Source organism: Peromyscus maniculatus, chromosome 6, assembly GCF_049852395.1.
Source record: "Peromyscus maniculatus bairdii isolate BWxNUB_F1_BW_parent chromosome 6, HU_Pman_BW_mat_3.1, whole genome shotgun sequence".
Taxonomy (NCBI): Eukaryota; Metazoa; Chordata; class Mammalia; order Rodentia; family Cricetidae; genus Peromyscus; species Peromyscus maniculatus.
The window spans coordinates 102,808,561-102,830,072 of NC_134857.1; the positions used below are offsets into that span (position 1 = coordinate 102,808,561).

At 44.8% G+C, this 21,512-nt stretch overlaps 1 protein-coding gene across 3 annotated transcripts in view; it reads right to left on the reverse strand.

Annotated features, from left to right (window-relative positions):
* Synpo2 (synaptopodin 2) overlaps window positions 1-21,512 on the reverse strand; it is a 162,666-nt gene that overhangs the window by 26,524 nt on the left and 114,630 nt on the right. Inside the window, exons 2-4 of one of the 3 annotated variants that reach the window (XM_076574913.1) lie at window positions 19,088-19,239; window positions 14,728-15,521; window positions 10,530-12,457 (exon numbers count right to left, since the gene is read on the reverse strand). In XM_076574913.1, coding sequence (XP_076431028.1) covers window positions 10,530-12,457; window positions 14,728-15,521; window positions 19,088-19,239 — 2,874 coding nt within the window. Of the gene's footprint in view, window positions 1-10,262; window positions 12,458-14,727; window positions 15,522-19,087; window positions 19,240-21,512 lie in introns of all 3 variants that reach the window. The other 2 variants (XM_006991879.4, XM_076574914.1) reach the window with 2 other exon arrangements.

Consider the following 21,512-nt stretch of genomic DNA (forward strand, 5'->3'; position numbering starts at 1 on the left):
AAACCTGATTCTGAAGGACTAATTCACAACTTCAACGGCCACCTGCTTTATCCCGGTCCGCTTGTTCTGTAGCGACTCCTAGGCTGGGGCGGACGGCTGTTGAGGGCATTTACACATTTGAAAGACGCTAGAAGAAAAAATGACTAAGGGTAAGCCGACTCAAGACCCAGTCGGGCTGTTTGGTTTCGGTTGCTGCTGTTGGGGCCCAGTTGTGCTTTGTTTTTAACTGTAACTAGATGTCACACGAGGAACACGAAGCAACGTCAGTTGAATTACATTTGAAACGAAAAGAACTCTGGATCCAAATAAAAATTCCAAATTGAAGCTTGTTTGGATTTGCCATTCTTTTAAAGATCAAGTCTTCAGACCTCCGACTTGTGCTTCTGACTCAGAAACATTCTACAAGTTCCAGGAAACCCACAAAAATTCCCTGGGCTGTTAGGTTCCTCCCCGCATCGCTTCTGAACCTGGCTCCGGGCCTTCCCGGGAGCTGGGCCCTTGCTCTGTGGAGGCCTAGGCTTCACTGTGGGTTTGGAAAGCAACCTCTCAGGCAGGGGAGAGCTAGTACTGCAACACGGGGTGGGGTGGGGGGTGGGTGGCGGGGGTGAGGATGGGGGGGGTGTGGGTGGGGGAGTGGGGTGGGTGGGTGGGTGGGTGGGGGGGTGTTGGTTGTTGGGTTGACCCTTTGCCCTCAGAGGCCTAAGACAGTGGGCTGCAGTGACCCCTCAGTGCCGCCGCTGTCAGAACACTGGAGGTGTGGGGTAGATTTGGGAAAGGAGGGGCAGAATGCTCCCCTTCCTATATGGTGGGCGTCAGGGATCCTGCTGAACCTTATTCAGAATACCACCTATTCTACTCTGAGAATATATTTGACTTACAAATATCTCCCCGCAAAGAGTACTCTCCATATTACTAAGTATACTGCGTCTGCTCTATTGATAACGTTATTTTGAATTGAACATTATCTCAAAATATTACAAAATACTGTCTCAAAAATTCACCATGGTCTCATCCATGTACTCACTGAAACTATGCCAGCACACCTGAGGACTATAAAGCCGAGAAATGAAAAGCATGCTGAGCAGAGAATGGGCATTGACAGGCAGGAAGTGTTTGTGTGTGTATGTGAGGGGCGGACACAGGTAGCTGAAGCGTTGGATGAGGTCGGAGCACTGTGAGTTTCATGGTTATCCTGGACGGCACAGCAAGGACAAATCTAAAATAAACAACAACGTACATCAATGAAGACCTCTCAGATATTTTGGGGATTAGATTTCTGATGTCAATAGGAGATTTATATAGATACTAAACAAGGTCTCTAGCCCAGGTTAGACTCAAACTCCCTGTGTAGTTTGAACTCCTGCTCTTCCAGCCTCAACCTCCCAAGGGCAGGCATTGCAAGCATGCTCTACCACACCCAGTTTTATACAGCGCTGGAGACTGACCCTGGGGCCCTGTGCATTAGGCAAGCATTCAACTAACTGAACTACACACATTCCCATCATGCTTCTGCTTTCTCTCCTCTGGCTGTGGTAGTTCCCTTAAAAATGAGATTCATACTAACAAAGAACACACAAAGCTGGCCAGGTAACATTTCCCGGTAAAGTTCTTGAAACAGCAGCTCTTGTTGATGGCGGGAGTGTTGTTAGTAGAAAGAACCATTCCAACATCCACTAAGTGCTTTCCACACGCCAGGGGTTGCCCTATACATACACTGCACACTCATCTGTGTAATTTTCATTTCACAGCCGAGATACTGAGGTGTGGAGAGGCAGAATCACTTGTGTAAAGCCTTGAAACTCACAAGAAACTGGGCTGAATTAATATGAAGGCACTTTGGCTCCAAGGACACACTATTTCTTTGTTTTAAGAATTACTTAGTTTTATGTCTATTTCTGTCTGCACGGGTGTCTGTATACTACGTGTGTGCAGTACCATCAGAGGCCAGAAGAGGGCATTGTATCCCCCAGAACTGGAGTTACAGTTGTTAGCTATTCCAAATAGGTGCTGTGATTCAGACTCTGGTCTCCTGGAAAAGCAAGCAGTGCTCTCAACCTCTAAGCCATCTCTCAAGCCCTGAAGGACACACTCTAATCCACTATAAAATGGGCCTCTGGTGTGGGAATAGTGGCCTACACTTGTCAACTTGGCACTCAAGAGGCTGAGGCACGAAGATCACTGCAAGTTTGCAGGCTAGCTTGGGCTCTGTCGTGAGAGTCTCTCCAAGCCAGCCAGGGACACACAGTGAGATTCTATCTCAAAAATAAAAAGAAAGGCTGGGGGGGGGGTGCTTCTGTGTGCTCAGAGTGTGCATGCATTATCTCATGTAATCTGGTGTGGAATCCACTTAAGACATCAGTTCTCAACCAGGTCATGACCCCTTTGGGGGTCGCATATCAGATATCTTCCTGTATTATGATTCATAACGGTAGAAAAATTATAAAGTAGCAACAAAATAATTTTATGGTTCAGGTCACCACAACATGAGGAACTGTATGAAAGAGTCGCAGCGTTAGGAAGGTTGAGAACCACTGACTTAAGATGTGATTATCTTTTTATCATCCCAAATCAAATCATGTCCCTATCCCCTCCCCAGCCCTAGGGACCCAAGACCTCATACTCTCTGGGCAAGTACTGTACTCTTGAGCTATACCCTACCCCCAAATCCCAGCTTCTTTTTAATTCTCAAATTTGGAGGAACTTTTGTTATTTAGTGTCATTCTCACTAAAATTTGAAGGTTTTCTTTCTTTGCTGTTTTCTCTTGGTCCTTTATTGTCCTGGTACCAATGAGTAACCTGGTGACGTGTGAGACTAGAGTGGAGTTTGAAGAATTTGGTCTGGCATATTCCCCTGAAATGTAAGCTGTTAACTATGGTTGTGGGGAAGTATTTGAGAGGAACTATGCTGGCTAAGTTTATATGAACTTGATCCAGGCTAGAGTCATCTGAGACGAGTGAGTCTCAATTAAAAAAAAAAAATGCTTGCATAAGATTGAGCTGAGGCAAGCCTCTAGAGCACTTTTTAAATTAGTGATTGATAGGGGAGGATCCATTGGTGGTGCCATCCTTGGGCTGGTGGTCCTGGGTTCTATAAGAAAGCAGGCTGAGCAAGCCATGGGGAACAAGCCAGTAAGCAGCACCCCTTCATGGCCTCTGCACCAGCTCCTGCCTCCAGGTTCCTGCCCTGCGTGGGTTCCTGTCCTGACTTCCTTCAGTAATGAACTATGATGTGGAAGTAAGTGTATGCTGAACAAACCCTTTCCTCCCCAACTTTCTTTTGGTCATAGTGTTTCAATTCAGTAATAGTAACCCTTACTAGGACAGGGATAGTGGTGTGTGGTGGGGGATCTTCCAATGGGGTCTGCATTGCAGGAAGGGATTGATCCCCCCATGTACATCCAGGGCGGCTGTGGGCTCAACCAGAAGTGTTAGTCTCACGGACCCCAGCGGTAAGTACTTGTATTCTTTGACACACTGAAAACTGGTGAGTTATGGGTTTCGAAATAACCCAAGTCTGGTGACTACCTAGCAGGAATTTTTTTTGAACTCCATGTCGTCTGGTTGGCATAAAGCCAAAGGATGGTTCCCCATGTTTAGTCTGCATATCGACCTGTGCTCTCCTCCGCTACGTCACCGACCCCCTTCTAAGATTTTATGTTTATTTTGATTTTATTTTACTTTTTTCATCCCAGGGATTGAACCTAGGGCCTTTCACATGCTAGACAAGCGATCTGCTGCTGAGCTACATCCCCAGCCCCCAATCTACTTTCTAAATCACATCCCATGCCTAGCCAGTGAATGTAACCTAGTCACACAAACTCACTGTCAGAGCCGCCTTTTTTATTTTAACTTATAAAATAGATATTTCTCAGAGACTTATTTCCATTTCCAACAAGCTGTCATAGTATATCAATTTATGGACTATCTTATGAGGACAGCACTGTCCTTCCTAAGGTCACTCATTGTATCCAAAGTCATGTATACAGCACAGGGAACTGGATGATGAATTCGCTTGCCCGATAGACACCTAGCAGGTCTTATGGACTGAGAGCCCAGAGTGGAAACCCTATGGTCTTGTATAGGGAGTGGAGTCTTGGCCAGCAGGTGTATAGCTAAGCCTCATCCACTTCCCAAAGCTCAGAACTACCACAAAAGCACCATTAACTCTTCTGACCCCAGAAAGACCTGAAACATCTTAGAGCTAGGTCGGTAGACCTAAATGGTGGAGACAGGGGAAGCTTTTCGTTTTTATTTCTTTTGATTCCCCTCCTATCCAACTGTTAGACTTGTTGTTAACCACCCTGAGTTTCAGGTGCTTCGTAAAGTAGGAAAATACCTTCATTCTTGGGGTAATTCCAAGGAGTAAAGGGAGTGTGGCTTATGAAGGCAGGATGCACACTGAGTTCTCCAGGGCATGCTAGCTCACAGTGTACAGCCTAGGGCAAGGTCTCTAGCCTTTGTGCCTTGGAATTCCATCTACAGTCCATGAAATGGGCACAAAAGATGTTACCTCCCTTACCTGAACCACTAGTCAAAAGGATAGTGTATGAAGCATACTCAGCTGATTCGTGGCTACAGGCTTTAAAAGGACAGTACTATCATATAAAACTACAGTTTATACAAATATTTCACAGACTGTCTGAGGTATGGCAGATGGTTAATATGTTAACTCTCGCCTACCTTCTGCCTTTGACCTAGTCCCCAGAAGCTGTGAAACTGTGTGAACGGCTGCCCTAGCTTCCATCCCTAAATGCCATCCTGATATGAACTGGAAGTCTCCATTCAGGGTTGTCTGGTGTGTGAAAACACCATCATGGAGTGTAACAGACACAACACTGTACTCTTGGATGTCAGCTTCCAAGAAGAATATGTTTCTGTTTATTCCTACAAGGCACATTTCTTTTTCATGCAGGGCCAACTACAGTCCTTTGCCTTGACACTGGTTCTCATGAACATACCAGGAACATTTCTTATGGAGCAGAGGAGGTGGGAACTGAGGGGTCAGATCTTTGCAGCATGCTTTGAACATTTCTGAGTGTTCCCATTAGGGGAGGGAGGTTGAAGGGCAGGTCTTGGGAGAGTTTGCTTAGGGACTCTGACTAACATTTTAGCAGGAAGGATGAGATAAACAAAGACTACCACAAGGATCTTTACATGTAAAAAAAAAAAAGTGAAAAATAAAAGCAAAAACTGATGTGTGTGTCCATAATGAGAAAAGTCTCTTATCGGGTCCAGTAGAAGCCACCCTCTTCTTACTCTTGAGTTGTTCTGTTAGCTCCCAAACTTCCGATGAAATCAATAATCTGATAAATGTCTAACAGAATGTGACTTTTTCCTCACCGTGATCTGGGGGGCTTGACCCTGGGAACCTCCATCTGCATACGTGAGCAACACCCCTAACCCCAGATTTGACAATGTTAAAATTTAAATTCTCTTCATTCAATTGCCTCCCAGTAGTTTCTTGCTTTCTGGGTACCCAGTGGTAGATTAGCGTGCACGCATCATGTGGACACACTTTAAACATTTGGGAAACAGGCTTCACCCGATCCTGTCAGGGAAACGGTTGTGTCTCAGTGGTCCTGTGGGGGACGGAAGCTCACACGGGGAGAAGTAGTGTCTGGTCATTCAGCACTTTGCCTGGTGTCTGGGCCCTGTGGGGAGTTACTGGTCTGCTTTGTGGCCGGAGGCCAACCCTGGTAGGAAGTCAAGAGAAGAATTTCAACTCGGCCTTTTCCCAGAATACTTGTTGACTCTGCCAGCAGCTTTGAAGTGTTCACAAAAGTCTTTGTGTCCCCACCAGAGTCCAGAGACATGGGACATAAGACCAGAGGGGGTCAGTGTTTCTGGGAATATTGGTTGTTGGAAATTTACATTATATTTATTACATTAATTTCTCATTTTATATATATAATATGTATTTATTATTTAATACATATATTAAAAAATAAACCCAACAACTCTGATTTCAGAAGAGTTGAAGTGCTCTCCACATTTCCTTTTGAAAGCATGTCAAACATTAAGCATTTCAGAAAACAGGCACTTCTTGATGACCTTCAAATACGCCTCCTGGCTGCCTGCTGGGGACTCACAGGAGAGCGCCGCTGACACTGAGGAACTCACTCTTAAGATGTGGGTGCTTGTGGGCTCTGTACTAAGTGACTGAGGTGACACCCAGTAAGTGTCCTACTCTGGCGCTCTGAATAGGCGTTCCTGAAAATGCCTCAGCGAGCTTTGTGCTCTCAGAGGTAACAAGGACCCTTAGTGTCCTCTACCCCAGTGACTGCCAACAGGAAGCCTCATGCCTTAGTTCATCCCTTTAAAAGAGGATCATCTGTTTTTGACATCACAGATGTGACTACGGATGCGAGAATAGAGGCTGTGAGGTAATCCACAGCTGTTCTACGCTGAGAGAGGGTGGCACAAAACAGCGTTCTTAACCTTTGAGTCACGACCTCTTTGGGAGCTGAAGGACCCTTTCACAGGGGTCGCATACCAGATATCCTGCATATCAGATATTTACATTATGATTCGTAATGGCAGAAAAATTATAGTGATGAACTAGCAACAAAATGATGTCAGCTTATGTTAAGGAACTATTTGTGACTTAGACATGTTTTCCTGTGCTTAAAGATCAGCTGCTTCCTGTGAATATTAAATGGGATGTTGATGGGTTCTATTGTAGATAGTGCCATTTTCCGTGTTCTAGAGTGATCACCCAAATGTGCATTATAAAACATAGTTTTCAAAAACGTGACAGTGCATAGTCTACATACACGCACTGTGTCTTAGCCTTTGTCAAAACAGAACACGCTTATGATGAAAGTATTAACGACAGGCTAGTGAGTGTTCTTGGGTTAAGGAGTCAATGTGCTTCCTCCATAAAGTGGGGAAGGCTGAGCTTGTATTTGCATTTACCTGCCTTCCTCCTAGAATCTTCCATGTTCTGTGCACAGCACCATGTTCCTCCTGGGAAGAGAGGCTTGAGGTATTATAAAGGGGAAACGCTCAGCACAGCCTTTCCGCCAGTCAGCGGCTGTGATCACCTCAGCGAATAAAGCATCCCTCTGCATACTCCACTTCAGGCACCCCATACAAGGCACGCTCAGGGGTCCATTATTGCTGTTGTTGACAATAAAAATCGACTTCACAAAGAGACAAGGAGCAAGCAAAACAAAACAAAACCAAGCAACAGAAGAAAAAAAAAAAGGAAAGGACAGCAAAAAGGATCTGCTTTTCCAGACTCCTCACCCAGCCGACCAGCTGACCCAACAAACCTCCACCTAAGCCAAGCTAGGGCTCAGATTTGAAAGCGGGTGCAGCAGTGTTTAGAACCCCAGTTCTAGCCTCCTACCTGCCCCAATGACATTCCTGCCATAACTCCAACACAGGGGTGGGGGCATACTCGGCTCCGGGCAGGAGGAAGAAGGGGGGAAGCCCATCTTTCTCAGGGAGTTGGCTTGGTTTTCTCTTTCCCACACTGGTCTTTGGGGGAGTGTGATCTAATTTCCACCCAAGGACCCTGTCTGTGGTCCTGAATGAGGCCTCTGCCACTATCTGTAAAAACTGTAGGTACTGAGTCTATAGGCTGGGCATGTCTCTTAGAGGGTTTTCTCAACCCTCTGGCGTCTCCATCCAGATAAGAAGATAAGAAGACAATGTAGCCATGTTAGCTGTGTCTTTGTTTATAAAGTGCAAACAGTGACTCTGCTGAGACCACCAGTCAACAGGAAACAGAGCAAGGACACTTCTCCTTGCTGCACACCACAAACTGCTGCATAACTGTGGATACTTCTGGGTCACTTCTAACAAGGGTACTTTAGAACCAATGATTTCAAATTAACTACCTGTCAGCCATAAGTTCTATAGCTTTCTTCTAACTCATGCTATGTTAAGAATGCAAAGTTATGCCACACATGGTGGCATATATTTTCTTTTCTTTACTTTTTTCTTTCTTTCTTTCTTTCTTTCTTTCTTTCTTTCTTTCTTTCTTTCTTTCTTTCTTTCTTTTTTTTTTTGTGACATACACTTTTAATCCTAGCACTCGGAAGACAGAGGCTTGTGGGTCTCTAAGTTGAAGCCCAGCATGTTCTATAGCGTGAGTCCAGGATTGCTGGGTCTACATAGAGGAACCCTGTCTCAGAAAAGCAAAAACAAAAGGAAACAAAAAGCTAAATTATTAAAATGACCTTTTCCAGCCAGGCGCTGGTGTTGCACACCTTTAATCCTAGCACTTGGGAGGCAGAGGCAGGCAGATCTCGGTGGGTTCAAGGCCAGCCTGGTCTACAAAGCGAGTTCCAGGAAAGGCACACAGAGAAACCCTGTCTTGAAAAAAACCAAAAAAAAAAAAAAAAAATGACCTTTTCCCTGTTTCATATGAAGAAAGAATTTTTGGTTGTTCCATAATAATAATAAAAAAATACACGGCATTCAACAAAACTGCCTATGCAGTTTTTGTCTAAGGGCTGGTTTGTCCTGTGTATTCTGCAAGAATCTTCCTAATTAACTTCCATAAAGGCGAGTAGAGAGCAACTCACTCCCTATAGTTGTATCATCACCCAGTGCAACAGGAGGTTTTCTAGAGAGCAATGGGACAGTGAGTCCCACTGCTCTGTAGCTGACCCACTGTTCCTGATGTCACAGGAGTTTTACAGATGCTCCCAAAAGGAAATGGATGCTCTCCAAAGGGAAATTCAGACGCTACAAGAGAAACATTAGAGAAATGATTCAGAGTAAAGTCATACATGAAGCCTTTAAGGAATCCACCCGATGCACAGATAAAGAAGGTAATATTTTAATAGGATAGTGGAGTACAGCAGAATGGCAGAAGAAGACAGGAATACAGGTATCTTGAGACTGGAGTGTTACTGTGTGCTCTCGAACCAGGGAAGTCTTTCCATGAAATCTCTAGACACACCCATCTCCTGCACAAAGCAGAGGGCTTCCCTGGAGCTGTTACAACGGCTTTGCACCCCTCTCCGTGAACTCAGATTGAGCATTTTCCACGGCTGGTTGCACTCAGACTTAAAATAGATATGAGAAAGGTCTTCAGGTTTGCCATCAGCGCCATTATTAACCTCATAGCCAGCTGGATGACAACATGGTGGGTAGGTAAGCAGTCCAAAGTTACAAGGTAACCTTGTTCAAACTACGCTGGTTCGTCAAACCTAAGTAAGAAAATAAAGGTGCAAGAAGAGAATCGCAAGGGACAGTGGAGGAAGCGTGTGCCACGTGCCAAAGAGCAGATTGAACAGGAGGAGGAAGTCTGTGAGGTCACCCAGCCAGCTCTCAGTGGTTCTTGCTTTGTCTCCATGGCCCAGATCCCGTGGTCAGTAACCCTTCCTGTCCCAATTCTGTGGCTTCTCAGAGCAAAAACGACAGCCACGTGTGACTCTCTGTCCAACCTCCTTTGGATGCTGCTCCATTCTACTGTGCTACCCTCTGCCTCCGCCAAGGAAAACAAACAAGCACTTTCATGGGCAATGAGAGACACACTCAATAGTTCCTTAAGACCCTGCGGAGGGACCACGGAGATCCATTTCTAAGGATAACGAGATTTCTCTCCCTGTCCTAACTACTTCAAATGCATCTTCTGAAACGAGTCAGTGTGTGTGGGAACACCTAGTAAAGGGCCCAACACAGAGTTAGTGCTCTGTAGCTAAGATCCTCCTTACAACCTGTTGCTAAGTTACATAAATCCCAACAAGTCTCCCAGTCCCTTCTCTGTGGCAGCAAGCATGCGTCCGAGGTGACCGGGCAGAGCTGATTCCTGTCCTCGAGAGATTTCCTATTTCCTTAACGCCAGAAATAGAACTAAAGAATGACTTGAAGGGAATCTCAGTCATCACGTTATATTTTCACCACCTTTGAGTGCTTTCACTACGGGAGCACAGCTATGTTACATTAAAGGCTGTGCCTCCAAGCTTGGTTACTCTGATCGCTGTCTGTGGCTAAGGCCTAAATCCTAAGAAGTATCCTGCTTACTTGATGTAATGGCACACACCTATTTTGGGATGTCACAGATAGTTTTAAGTGTGCAGAGGAAATAAATACATTTTAAGTCAAACTGAGTAGGGGTTTTGACCCAAAAACATATTATTATGCTTCTTGGACCCAGATTGGGAGGTAACGCATCTGAACTTAAGTAAGCTGAGGATCTGCTAAGCATTCCCGGGGACTCAACACTGCAAACAATTCATTTCAAGCAAAGCGGACACTCAGCTTCAGCTACGAGATCACTCCTCCACGACAGATGGCTTCCACACCTGCACTGTGACACCGCTTTTCTTGGCTGAGAACTTCGGCCTGGGTGCCACAAAATACGACGAGGAGGCTGATTCTGGCTTTGGAGAGGTGGGAACACTCACAGGCACCGGGGAGGCACTGACTGGTGAGGCGGCCTCGGCGAAGAAGGAGGGCTGAGAGGTATAGGCCGGGACCGAGTACACAGATGAAGCCTGCCCGTTTGTGGGAGAGCCCACATTCACCTGTCGGGGAGGAAGGGCTTGCTTCATGGCCAGGGTTGAACTGACCTTGACTGCTGACTTTTGAGGGAGGCCATCCTTTGAGTCGGGAGGTTGGAAGGTAAACAAAGACGCGTTGAGCTGATACGGTTGGTGCTTCATGACATCCAAAGTGTTAAGGGGCTTCTTGCCCTTTTTCTTGCTCGTCTTGGAGGCCTGGGCAGCCGCCGGTGGCTGAGACTTGATAGCAGCCAGTGGATATGAGGGGGAATGGATAGGATTGTAGGCCATGGGAGGGGGTGCTCGGACGTTGGAGGAGTACTTCCAGCTGGCGGGCAGGGATGGAGTGGGAGACTGGGCGCGAGCTGCGTGGGCCTGCACTGTGTCGGAATCAACCACATACTTCTCCATCCTGGACTGCCTTTTAGCAAACAGTTGGGCTCCTTTCCCACTCATTCCAGGAAGCTCATTGGATGGTCCCCCTGCACCAGCATGAGCAGCATTTACTTGTGGTGTGGGTGCTGATAGCTTGGGTGTGTAGTTCTGACTGACGACTGCTGCCTGGGGCCCTTGGAAGGGACCAGCCAGGTTCAGTGCGCTCGCGGGCCGGGCCGGTGGGCAGGAAGGCGGAGCTATTTTGATGGAGGACACAGCTGTGGCCTGCGGAGGGTTTGGTAGATTTGATGTGGAGAAGGCAGGACGCTGGGCTGGGGCCACTCCTGGAGACCAGACTGGAGAAACTGGGGTTACTGGTTGGGAGGAGGATTTGACCGCAGGCTTTGGAGCAACCGGAGGGGGGGTCTTTTGTTTGGCAGAGCTTTGCATGAAGTTACAAGCCTCTGCGCCTAAGCTGAGGTAGTCTTCTTCAGGCCCAGAATCTCCTCCAGCTCCAGTGCTCCGCTTCCCTTCTGCATTTTGAAGAAGTGACAGGAGTTCAGGGTTGGGGCTCACTTTGGTTTCTTTAAAAGTAAACATGGGTTTTGTTGTGCCTCGTCGTTTGGCTTCCTGCAGTATCCCTGTTCTTTTTGCCGGCACGGCGATCCTCTCGTCCCGGGAAGCTATCTGCTCAGATGAATCGTAGAAGGCTGGTTGTGACCATGGAGCAGGCTGGGGCCATGGAGGGGGCTGTGCTGAGCCAGTGACTGGACTTGATACCCCTCTGGAGAAGGCTTCAGGTGGAGGTGAGACAGCAGAGTAAGGTGGAGGAGCAGGGAAGTCGGAGACGGGGCTTGTCACACTCCTTGTTGGGGAGAAGGGGGCTGCTGGCTGGTTCATAGTCCCCAGGAAAGGCTTGGCGGTTCTGTTCATAGGGATCATCCTCTGGGCCCCTGCTGTCTCAGACACTCCACTGAAGCCATTCTGTTGTGGCGCACTGCCAAGACTCCGACCCATCTGGATGGAGCTCTCACTCACAGAGCTCTGCATTCTCACGGATTCCTCTTCCTTCTTTTGATAAGAAGTCATGGTTCTCAGACCGTCCATCTGCAGCCCATCTGGTCCTCTGCCCGGCATCGCACTCGTCTTCTCCTCTTCGTTTTGGGCTGTGAACTGTTCCATCCTCTCTCTCCTCTTAGCAAACATGAGCGCTCCCTTGCCTGTGGTGTCCGGCAGCATCTCCATCTTGTCCCCTCGGCTCAGCTTCTTTTCAATGTCCACCAGTCCAGAATCCCAGTCAAAGTTCACAAGCTGTGCGTTGTCGTCCGTGTCAGACAGGAACTCTTCATCCACTTCGGACTCGCTCGTTCCAAGAAAGGCAACTTCGCTTATCTCGTCCTTGTCTCCTTCTTCCTGGTCCTCCTCCTCCTCTTCTCGTTCAAGCTCGCCAGTACCGTAACTGACTAGGGTGTACTTCCGGGCCCTGCGCCGCCTCTTCTTAAACATCAACACCCCCTTGGAGTTGGGGTTGGGAGCATCCGTGAGAAGGAGAGCGATGCTTTTGCATTTAGACTTAGCTTCTTTCACTTGCTTTTCAGACAGACTTTCACTCCTCCTGAGCCCTAGGGAAAGGACACAAATGGCACTGAATTGATGGACGCAAGGAATAATCACAGCAATTAATTCACACTTGAGGAAAATGAATATATAAAAAATTCTAATGAATGGGTACTGAAATTTGAAGAAACCTAAGCCATGTATTTTCCATTCACTCTGCCCCACCCTCTGTGTTGTGGGAGTGCCCATGGTCAAGTACTGAACTACACCACTTTTCATTTCTTTTCAGATCTGCACTTATATAATAGTAATATATAGATAGCACAGTACAACATCTTGTACCATTTCCTCACCTAAACACAGCTTTAGATATGCTGCCCTACAGGATGGCTCACAGCTCTCCCCCCACCATGGATTCTTAAACTTTCACACAAAAATAGGTTGGGAAGTGCCAGTTAACAGTATATGATTGTATTAAAAAGAATATACTTTGGGAACATAGTATGTTTTGAAAACAAGATGTACTTTGTACTGCCATATGTAAAAGTAAAATGTTAAAACTGAATGCTTCAGTGCAATGCACTTTTATTAAATATTGAAGCTTCTTCTTTTTGATTTTGACAACCAGCTCAGATCTTTCCATTGAGCAGCTGAATTAATATAAATTCACAATATTGAATTGTTAATAATTGACTGTGCTGAGTTAATAATTAGCTGTATTTCAGAGTACTAGAACATTGTGCAAGTCTCTAAGAAAGTCTAGGTTCAATACTATCTACATAATTCTATAAATGTGACAGCAGATACAATACTGTTTAAGTTGCAGAAAGAGTAAGTGTAAACCTTGGGAACATTTAGAAATTATATGAGGTCTTTGAAACTGATGCGGCAATCGATCATGCCATTAAAAAAGACCTTGGCAGTTTTCAAATGACAGACTTTATGTCTTCATTTTATGGTTATAAGAAATTAATGGGAAATTAATTTTTAGCATCAATTAATTATAACCACTTTTAATGAGTATGATCCATGAGAAAATTTTATAATAACTGGAGCTAAATGAAGATATCAGAAAAATAAGATACTTCATGACTAAAATTATTTTTTTGTTGTTAAAAGTCAGACTTGGCTAGTCAAAAATATTAGAATGAGCAAAATCATTTTAGATTAACCTTACAGATATTTTTCTGGTGGTCAAATTTTGTGCAAACTAGTTCAAACTCTGGCCATTATTAAGTATGCTTCTCCTTTGACTAGTGATATCACAGCTTGTTATTAAACTGACAGTAGCAACTGTCCGTTCACTGTCACCATGTGAAATCCGCACATGCTGTCATGGCACTCAGGGTTAATATGCTATATATGTGAGGGTGTCTAAGGGATAAGGAGCGGCGGCGGCGGCGGCGGTGGGCACTTGCCAACAGAGCTACAAATGGCTGTGCTAAAAATATGCACCCAAAGGAACAACAAGGACTAGAAAGCTGAGGCATCACTTGGGGTAACCAACTTCATTGCTATCGCGTACAGTCAGCCTTTGCAGCCTCGACGGGAACCCCAAAGTCTGTAAAACTAAAGAACCATGTCTATGAAAGAAAAAATAGTGAGGCTTAACTGCCATTCTCGACCTCATTCTATTTGTGACCTTAGTAACCCAGATAAAACAAAACGCCAGCAGGGGCCTTGCATTAAGCCCCGTTTTCTGTGAGAGAACCCTGCGCTGCCTGCCCATGGCCCTGGAGACCAGGCCTGGAAGGTGAAGTACACCGCCACCTAGTGAGCCTTCCGCCCGGCAAGGATCATGTAACTGCTGGGCATCACACATGCCCCTGTCCATCAAACACTTCTGCAAGCATCATCAAGCCGCAGAATGCCTTTTTTTTTTTTTTTTTCCAAAATGAAGCTCTGTCTTTCATATCAGTGTGGAGCCTGCCTTAGAGGCACTTCAGAAGAAGGCAGAACTGTTTTTGTCATTTAAACTGAACCCACTTAACTTCTAATGCTCTGAAAAGTATTTTAATACGAAATGTCATAACATTCTTCAACAAATAAAAAGAGGCACATTCCATATTTCTTTAACAGTTCCTGCATCTTTGGGGATAAAATGTTTATGAAAAATATTTCAGTCCAACATGAAGTTCAAATTTACTGCTTCCAATCCCCAAGCTGGTATTCTCCACACTATTTATATTTGTTATTTTGTGCATTAATTAAAGCATTAGAGATGGTAAAGGGGTATAAGAAAAATCTTTTTTAAAAAAATTCATGCAGTCCAACTAACAAAATACAGTAAATTCCCAGCTCCCAGGACACCGGCCCCCTCCCCGGCAGGACTTACGAGCATGTCGTGCTCTGTGCTTGTGTGGTCTGCTGTGGTCCTTTCCTGAGCGTTGATCTTCCCCCTGCTCGGTGCCTTCTGGTGAGACCGCAAAGGAGACCAGAGAAGGAGGTGCTTCTGACTGCCCTCCTTCCAGCCCAGAAGCCACACACCCCTTTCCTGCCTTCAGCCGGCACTCTTCCGCCTTCTGCCTGTCACAGCCCTCTAGAATCACTTCCACCTGGGGCAGCCCTGCGCCTCCTGCTTCTCTTCCTTGGATCACTCTCAACTCCCGGCCGCTGGAGGTTTGGATTGTCGCGCTGGACAGCAGAGAAGTGCCTGCTGCCTCAGGAGCAGCGATCGAATTTATGTGGACGGTCTTCTCGTGCTGTGGACTCCAGCCTGGTTCAGGAGACTTGGATTTTTCATTTCCCTGGAGAGCCGCTATAGGGCCTTGAGTGCATTGATGTCTTTCCTTTGGGAGCGACAGTTGCAGCTCAACCACACAGCCTGGCTGGCCTGCTTCTGTCTTTTCCCTTAAGATGACCTCTTCTACCAAGTGTCCTTCTGGGGAGCCAAGCATCTGGGGAATGTTTTCTCCTGTTGTACATTCCGCATAACCCCAATCATTTCCTTGGTCATCGGTTAGGGGAACTCTACTTTGGACTGGAGCAAGGAAGAAGTCTTTGCACTGGGGCTTTGTGGCTGGAAGAATCTGCAGGGTGGTACTTTCCATGGGCCCCTCATGTGGAAGATGTTGGTGGTTTATGTTTTCTGTTTCAGAGTCCAAAGTCTCACTTGTCCCACTAGATGGTCTGCATACAAAAATAATCCCAAACAATTAAGTCAGCTTGTGTCCCACCTGCCAAAGGATTTCCCAACAGTTATGATGTTTCATGCATGGTTCAATAAAATTATCCCAATATCTGCAACGTATTAGAAAACAGAACTTGACAGCACATCTACATGGTTTTTAAAGAGCAAGATAAAGTTGTCTTTCAAGGGCAAGAAAATTGCTTACAAAAATATTTAAATCTAAACCCATCTTCAATTCAGCCTTTACTTGTAAAAAGCACTGGATAGAGCTATCTGTGTGGCCCTCACTTGAAATTGTTTGGGTTTTCTCAAAGAACTATGTTTGCTGTAGGTGACCAGGAACTTCAGTGTCCTCTGGAGTAAATTTTGACCAGGCCATCATCAAGTCACATAGACACATCCGGAGCATCAGCTCAACCTTAAACTAGAAACCATTTTTAGACATGGTATATGCTTGAAAGAAGTCCATTTCTAAGCTCTAGCGGGCAGAGTAGACCCCAGCCCAGATCCCCCAGACAAAGAGCAATCCTGTCTATGCTGCAATGAATTGCTAAGTCATGTGGTATTTACTATCTGAGACATCATCCCTTCTCTTTGTGCCTGTCACTTCCAGCATTTTCCTTAGAGAATCTCTGTCCTCAGACTGGTTCTTTATCTCTGCTAAGGTGACCAGAGCTATTCCACAGGCCCCTCTGAGGAAAACCTCTCCATTCACAGTAGTCAGGTTTGCATATTTGGGTTTGTGAGAAGCAATGCCAGTTTGGGAGTCAAGTAACTTCTTCCTAAGTCTCCAAGCTCTAAGCCCATTTTTAAGAGAAGTGTCCTTCACAAAACAGCTGTCGGAGACGCCTTCATTTCTCATACGTGTCAAGTTTTCAAGCAGTAGCAGCTCTCTCTTCCCTTCTTGCTTCCTTAGGATGGATCCTACTGGTGCAGGGATCATCCACACAAGGGGAGCTCCTACTTCTCTTCTACTCAAAGGAATTTATTCTAGAAGTATGTGGGAGTGGAATTTTAGGTCAATGTACAAAATGTTTACCTCTGTGATTTTGACTACATTTAGAAAAGCCCAACAAAAATCAAACCAATTGTTGCTTTCTCTTTGCAAGCCATCTGAAAAGCTCCATAACAGTGTACCATTTAAAAATTATAAAAGCAAAACAAATAAGATAAAAATAAGCCAGGTGGTGATAGTGGTGCATGCCTTAAATTCCAGTTGTTGGGAGGCAGAGGCAAGTGGATCTCTGATTTTGAGGCCAGCCTGGTCTACAGAGGGATCGAGTTCCAGGACAGCCAGGACTATCTAGAGAAACTCTATCTCGAAAAACCAAAACCAGTAACAACAAAAAACACAAAACAAAAATTATACTTTTTGAAATATGTTGTCAGCAGATTAGGCTATTCTTTCCACTTTTTGAGACAGGGGCTTTACACTATAGACCACATTGGCCTGCAATTCACTCCATAGCCCAGGCTTCGAGTCATAAAGATCCTCCTGTCTCAGCCTCCTGGGAGTTGAGACTATAAGGATGAGCTAGCAGTCCAGGTAGTTCATTCGCATGCAGGAAATGATGAATACCTCTGTGCAACTGAACCTGAGAGCACCAAAGTCAGAGAGGTTTAATCTAACTGAATTTGGGATAAAGGCAGCTGAAATCACTTTGAACTATTTTATTCATCAATTATGCCTCTAAGAAGAGAGTAGCTTCAGTTCATCCCAGCCTTTTGACTGTGATATAGGCAACCAGGCTAGTGCTAATATTTCTTGGGGGCTGAAACGAAATGCATACACATGAATAAAAAAAGTCAAAGACATGGGAGGGAGATACATGCACACAGGTACTCAATCTCACCATTTGTATAATTAGAAAATCATTCGCTTTTTATTTTTTATGATTTTAATAACATCTAAGGTAATAAAGATTCAGTATTAAGTGGCTAGTTTTTGTTTTGTTTTTAAATAATGTTAGCCGGCCATCTCTGGGTGTAAGGTCAAACTCGGGTCCTCTGGATGACTATCACATGACTGAGGGTTGTATAGCTTCAGGAACATGTGCAGATGTCCACATTGCTGTTGCTTTAAGGCTCATAAATTGAACATTTCACTTGAATCCCATCCATTAACTATTTCTTTTTTAAAATGTTGACTGATTTATTTTATTATTTTATGTGTGTGAGTGTTTTGCCTGCATGTATATATGTGTACCACGTTTATACCCGGTGCCTTTGAAGGTCAGAAGAGGGCCTCCAACCCCTGGGACTGGAGTTACAGACAGTTTTGAGCTACCATATGAGTGCTAAGAATCAATCCATGTCCTATGCAAGAGCAAAAAGTACTCTTAAGCATTGTCCCAACTCTCCAATTAATTGTGTCTTAGAAATTTAAAATACTTAAGAGAAAAACAAAACAAAACATGAGTCTAGCAATTCGGAGCATCAGAGAACCAGTCCATTGTTTATTTCTAAAACAAGGTAAGTACCTAAGTTTGAGCTTTGAACTAAATGTTTTCTCTTGTCATAACATCATGATGGAAACAGGAACCAGCAGAACATGTCCCAGACAAGTATGTTCCGGAGAAACTGGCCTCGTTAAGTCAGTAAAGACCCAAAATGGGAATGAAATAGAAGAGATTGATTCCCTGTTCAAACGTAGACTCTTTCCAGAGGGGAAGACGGAAGTTTTCAAACACTTAGTGACTGACAGAGAATGGGAGCAAATCCAGGAACAATGCTCTCTCATCAGCATTCCTGATGCATTGTTTGTTTTGTTTCTGTTTTTTTGTTTGTTTGTTTGTTTGGTTGGTTGGTTGGTTTTTAAATAGTTACTTTTTTACTGAGTACTTTTAAAATCAAAAGGCAACATTATCATAAGTGGGATCCTAAGAGCTTGATGAGTAAATATTTATATACAATATACATGCACTCATACATACACTACACACACACACACACACACACACACACACACACACACACACACGGACTCATATATCACATGGCAGTGTGTGGGGGGTGTTTCTTCTACACTGTAAATAATACTTCGATAGCACAAAATCTTTATTTAGCCTGCTTCTCCATACCCAAATATGGTTTTATTGGAAGTCCTAAGAAGTAAAAAATCTACTTTTAAGCTTTTTGTTCCCCACCACCAAGGCATCATTTCTGTATTAAAAAAAATGTTTTATTGGTCAACAGTTCAATGCACAATCATTTCCAATTCATCTTCTAAGAATTATAATCCCAGCCTTACAGAAACTCTTCACCTTGGAAATGGTATTATTACGGTAAGTACACTGATCTTTCTAAAAAGGTGGTCTAAAATACCTAAGATTTTCAACCAAGTACTTGACATAAATATTTTCAAGTTAATTCTCAACCAGCCAGAAAGCCCCATTGAATGGAGCCTGCTTGTTCTCACACACTGTGGTGATCTGCTTAGCTGTCCTGACTTCCTATACAGTATCATGAGCTCCCTCATAACTCACAGGACCTCTATTTGTAGACCCTACAGTCATTCTCACTTAGCCTCAAGAAACAAATACTTCTGCCAACAAATTTGCTTTACCTTTTAATCAGCAACTGGAGAGAGTCTGTTATGCTCTCCATGAGCTTGATGACTTCAGGGTAGGTAAGGTCTGCACAGGAGTTGCCATTGATAGACACAACTTCATCCCCCTCGCACAGGCCGGAGTCTGACGCCTTGCTCTGGCTTCGAATCTGGGTAGAGAAAAAAAAATGAGGCAATAGTTAGAATCACATAACTGGTAGAAACTCTGTCATCTTCTCCAAGAGAGACATAAAAAGGCCTGGGAATTATGAATCCAACCCTGACTTTTACTTCATCTGCTAACCTGTAAGTCCATCTTAAACACTTCTTGCCTCCTACCAAACACACACACACACACACACACACACACACACACACACACACACACACACACAATTTATGACTTACCATAACAACACCATTTAACTCATAATATTGAAAGGAAATAGGAAACAGGAACCAGAATAAAAGAAATAGAGAATGAAGAAGGATGGGGAAAGACACTGGATATTTTTATTGATGCAGAAAGTGACCACAGGAGCTTGGAACACCGACCACAGGAAGCAGACATTGGAGACGGCATCTCAGACAGACAAATGCTGAAAACCACCCCAGTACCCAAGGAGAGCATGTGAGCAGGATATTAAAGAGCAAGTCCAAGGAAGGACTCCTTGTTAAAATGAACTATTCAGCCAGGCATGGTGGCGAAGGCACTTTGGCCAGTTTGGTTGCACACAGATTATTGCAGGTCAGCTAGGGCTACCTAGACAGACCCTGTCTCAAAAGAAAAAAAAACCAAAAAACCTACCAAAAAACAGACAGAAAAAAAAGTAGTCAGGACATGTTATTAAGGACAAATTTTAGCAAAAAGAAAAAAATGATGACAATTAAAAATAATAAAAAAATAGAAATAACAGCCATGCTATAGAAGGCCTGCACCACATTCTGCCACCAAATGTGGCTGAAAAAACAACTGAACACAAACCTGGAAGGGACTCTGGACTATTAGCATAATGGCAGAGGAGTCCCATCAGCTCCACAAAGAGCAGATGTGTAACTATGCCCCCACAGAACTGGATGTTAGCCTCAGGCTGCCCTTTCAGGCCCACTTTCCCGCTCCCTTGGGCAGTGGCCTCTGGGGACCCACAGGCTGGACTCCCTCGCACTCTGGCTTGTGGTGGTTGGATTGGTCAACAGAAAGCTCCAGTAAGAGTTCGAAGAGCCTGGGGAACAAGACAGAAGGGCTCACGGCCTCCTCAGGGTCTGCTGGGCTTCCGTTTGGTAATGGCTCTGCTCTTTGGTCTGGATAGTTCTAATGCTTGTCCGTCTGTCCCATGGCCTTAACTTTTGTTGTGCTCCAACAACATGCACTGTCAACTTGAGTCTCTAAGCCTAAGGTATCCATACCACAGGGTGTCAGGATGGATTCTGAATTCTGTACCCTTCGAGAGTACAGACTCTTACTCAGAGGGGCCCTTCAACAACAATACAAAGTCAGAGTTGGAAGCAGCTTTTGAGCTTGCAGAGCAAGGTGAAAAACTGATTCTTGGAAGGTAAGTCCCGAACACAACAGAGATGTCTGTCATCCAAGCACGCGTTGCTCGGGAAACATGCAGTCCATCACCGTGCTTAGGCTTGTCAAGGGGAGCTTTTAACGGTGTCTTAGTAAGCCGATGCATGAGCATCGGAGTATTCGGCATCCTTCAGTGCGTGCAGGCTACATTCCCAACCAACGGCTAAGACTGTGCTTCACTGGTCTCCATGTTTGTCTGCAAAACAGACCTGCTATGCCCTCAAGAACCATGGAAAGGCTGGGCCTGGTGGTGCACACCTGTAATCCCAGAACTCTGGAGTCTGAGGCAGAAAGATTCCTGTGAATGAGACACTTCTCAAACAAACAAAAAAACAAACAAGCAAAAAACAGTTAAGAATGGCAATAGTTTCCTTGCCCTGATGATTTTCTGAAAGACTAATCTTTTTCTCTTTTAGTTGGTTTTGATTTTACCTTTTTGGTTTTGGTGTTGTTTTTCTTTCCTTTTTTTTGTGAAAGATAATATGAAGTTGGATCTGGGAGGAGTTGGGGGCAGAGAAAGAAGATGATCGAAATACATTGTATAAGAAGACAAGGGTACGAAAGAGCAGACTAGAAAAGGGTAAAAAGTAAACCAAGAGAAAACTTCAGTGTCAGAGGCAAAAAATGCATCCTGGTTAGCATAGAAACTCAAACAAATAAGATGGAGAAGGTTCTTGAGAAAATGCCTAGCATGCATGATAAAGAAAAAAAAATGGAGTAGATCAACGGTCAGTGCGGAGGCCTGGCAAGGGTGTTGATGAGGCTACCCCACTCCTGCCGCTGCCTTCCAGTGTTCTGTGTGTGCCACAGAGGCTGACAAGAGTCAGTTTTCCCAGGCACTCACTCCTCACCGAGAGTGCCAGCACAGCA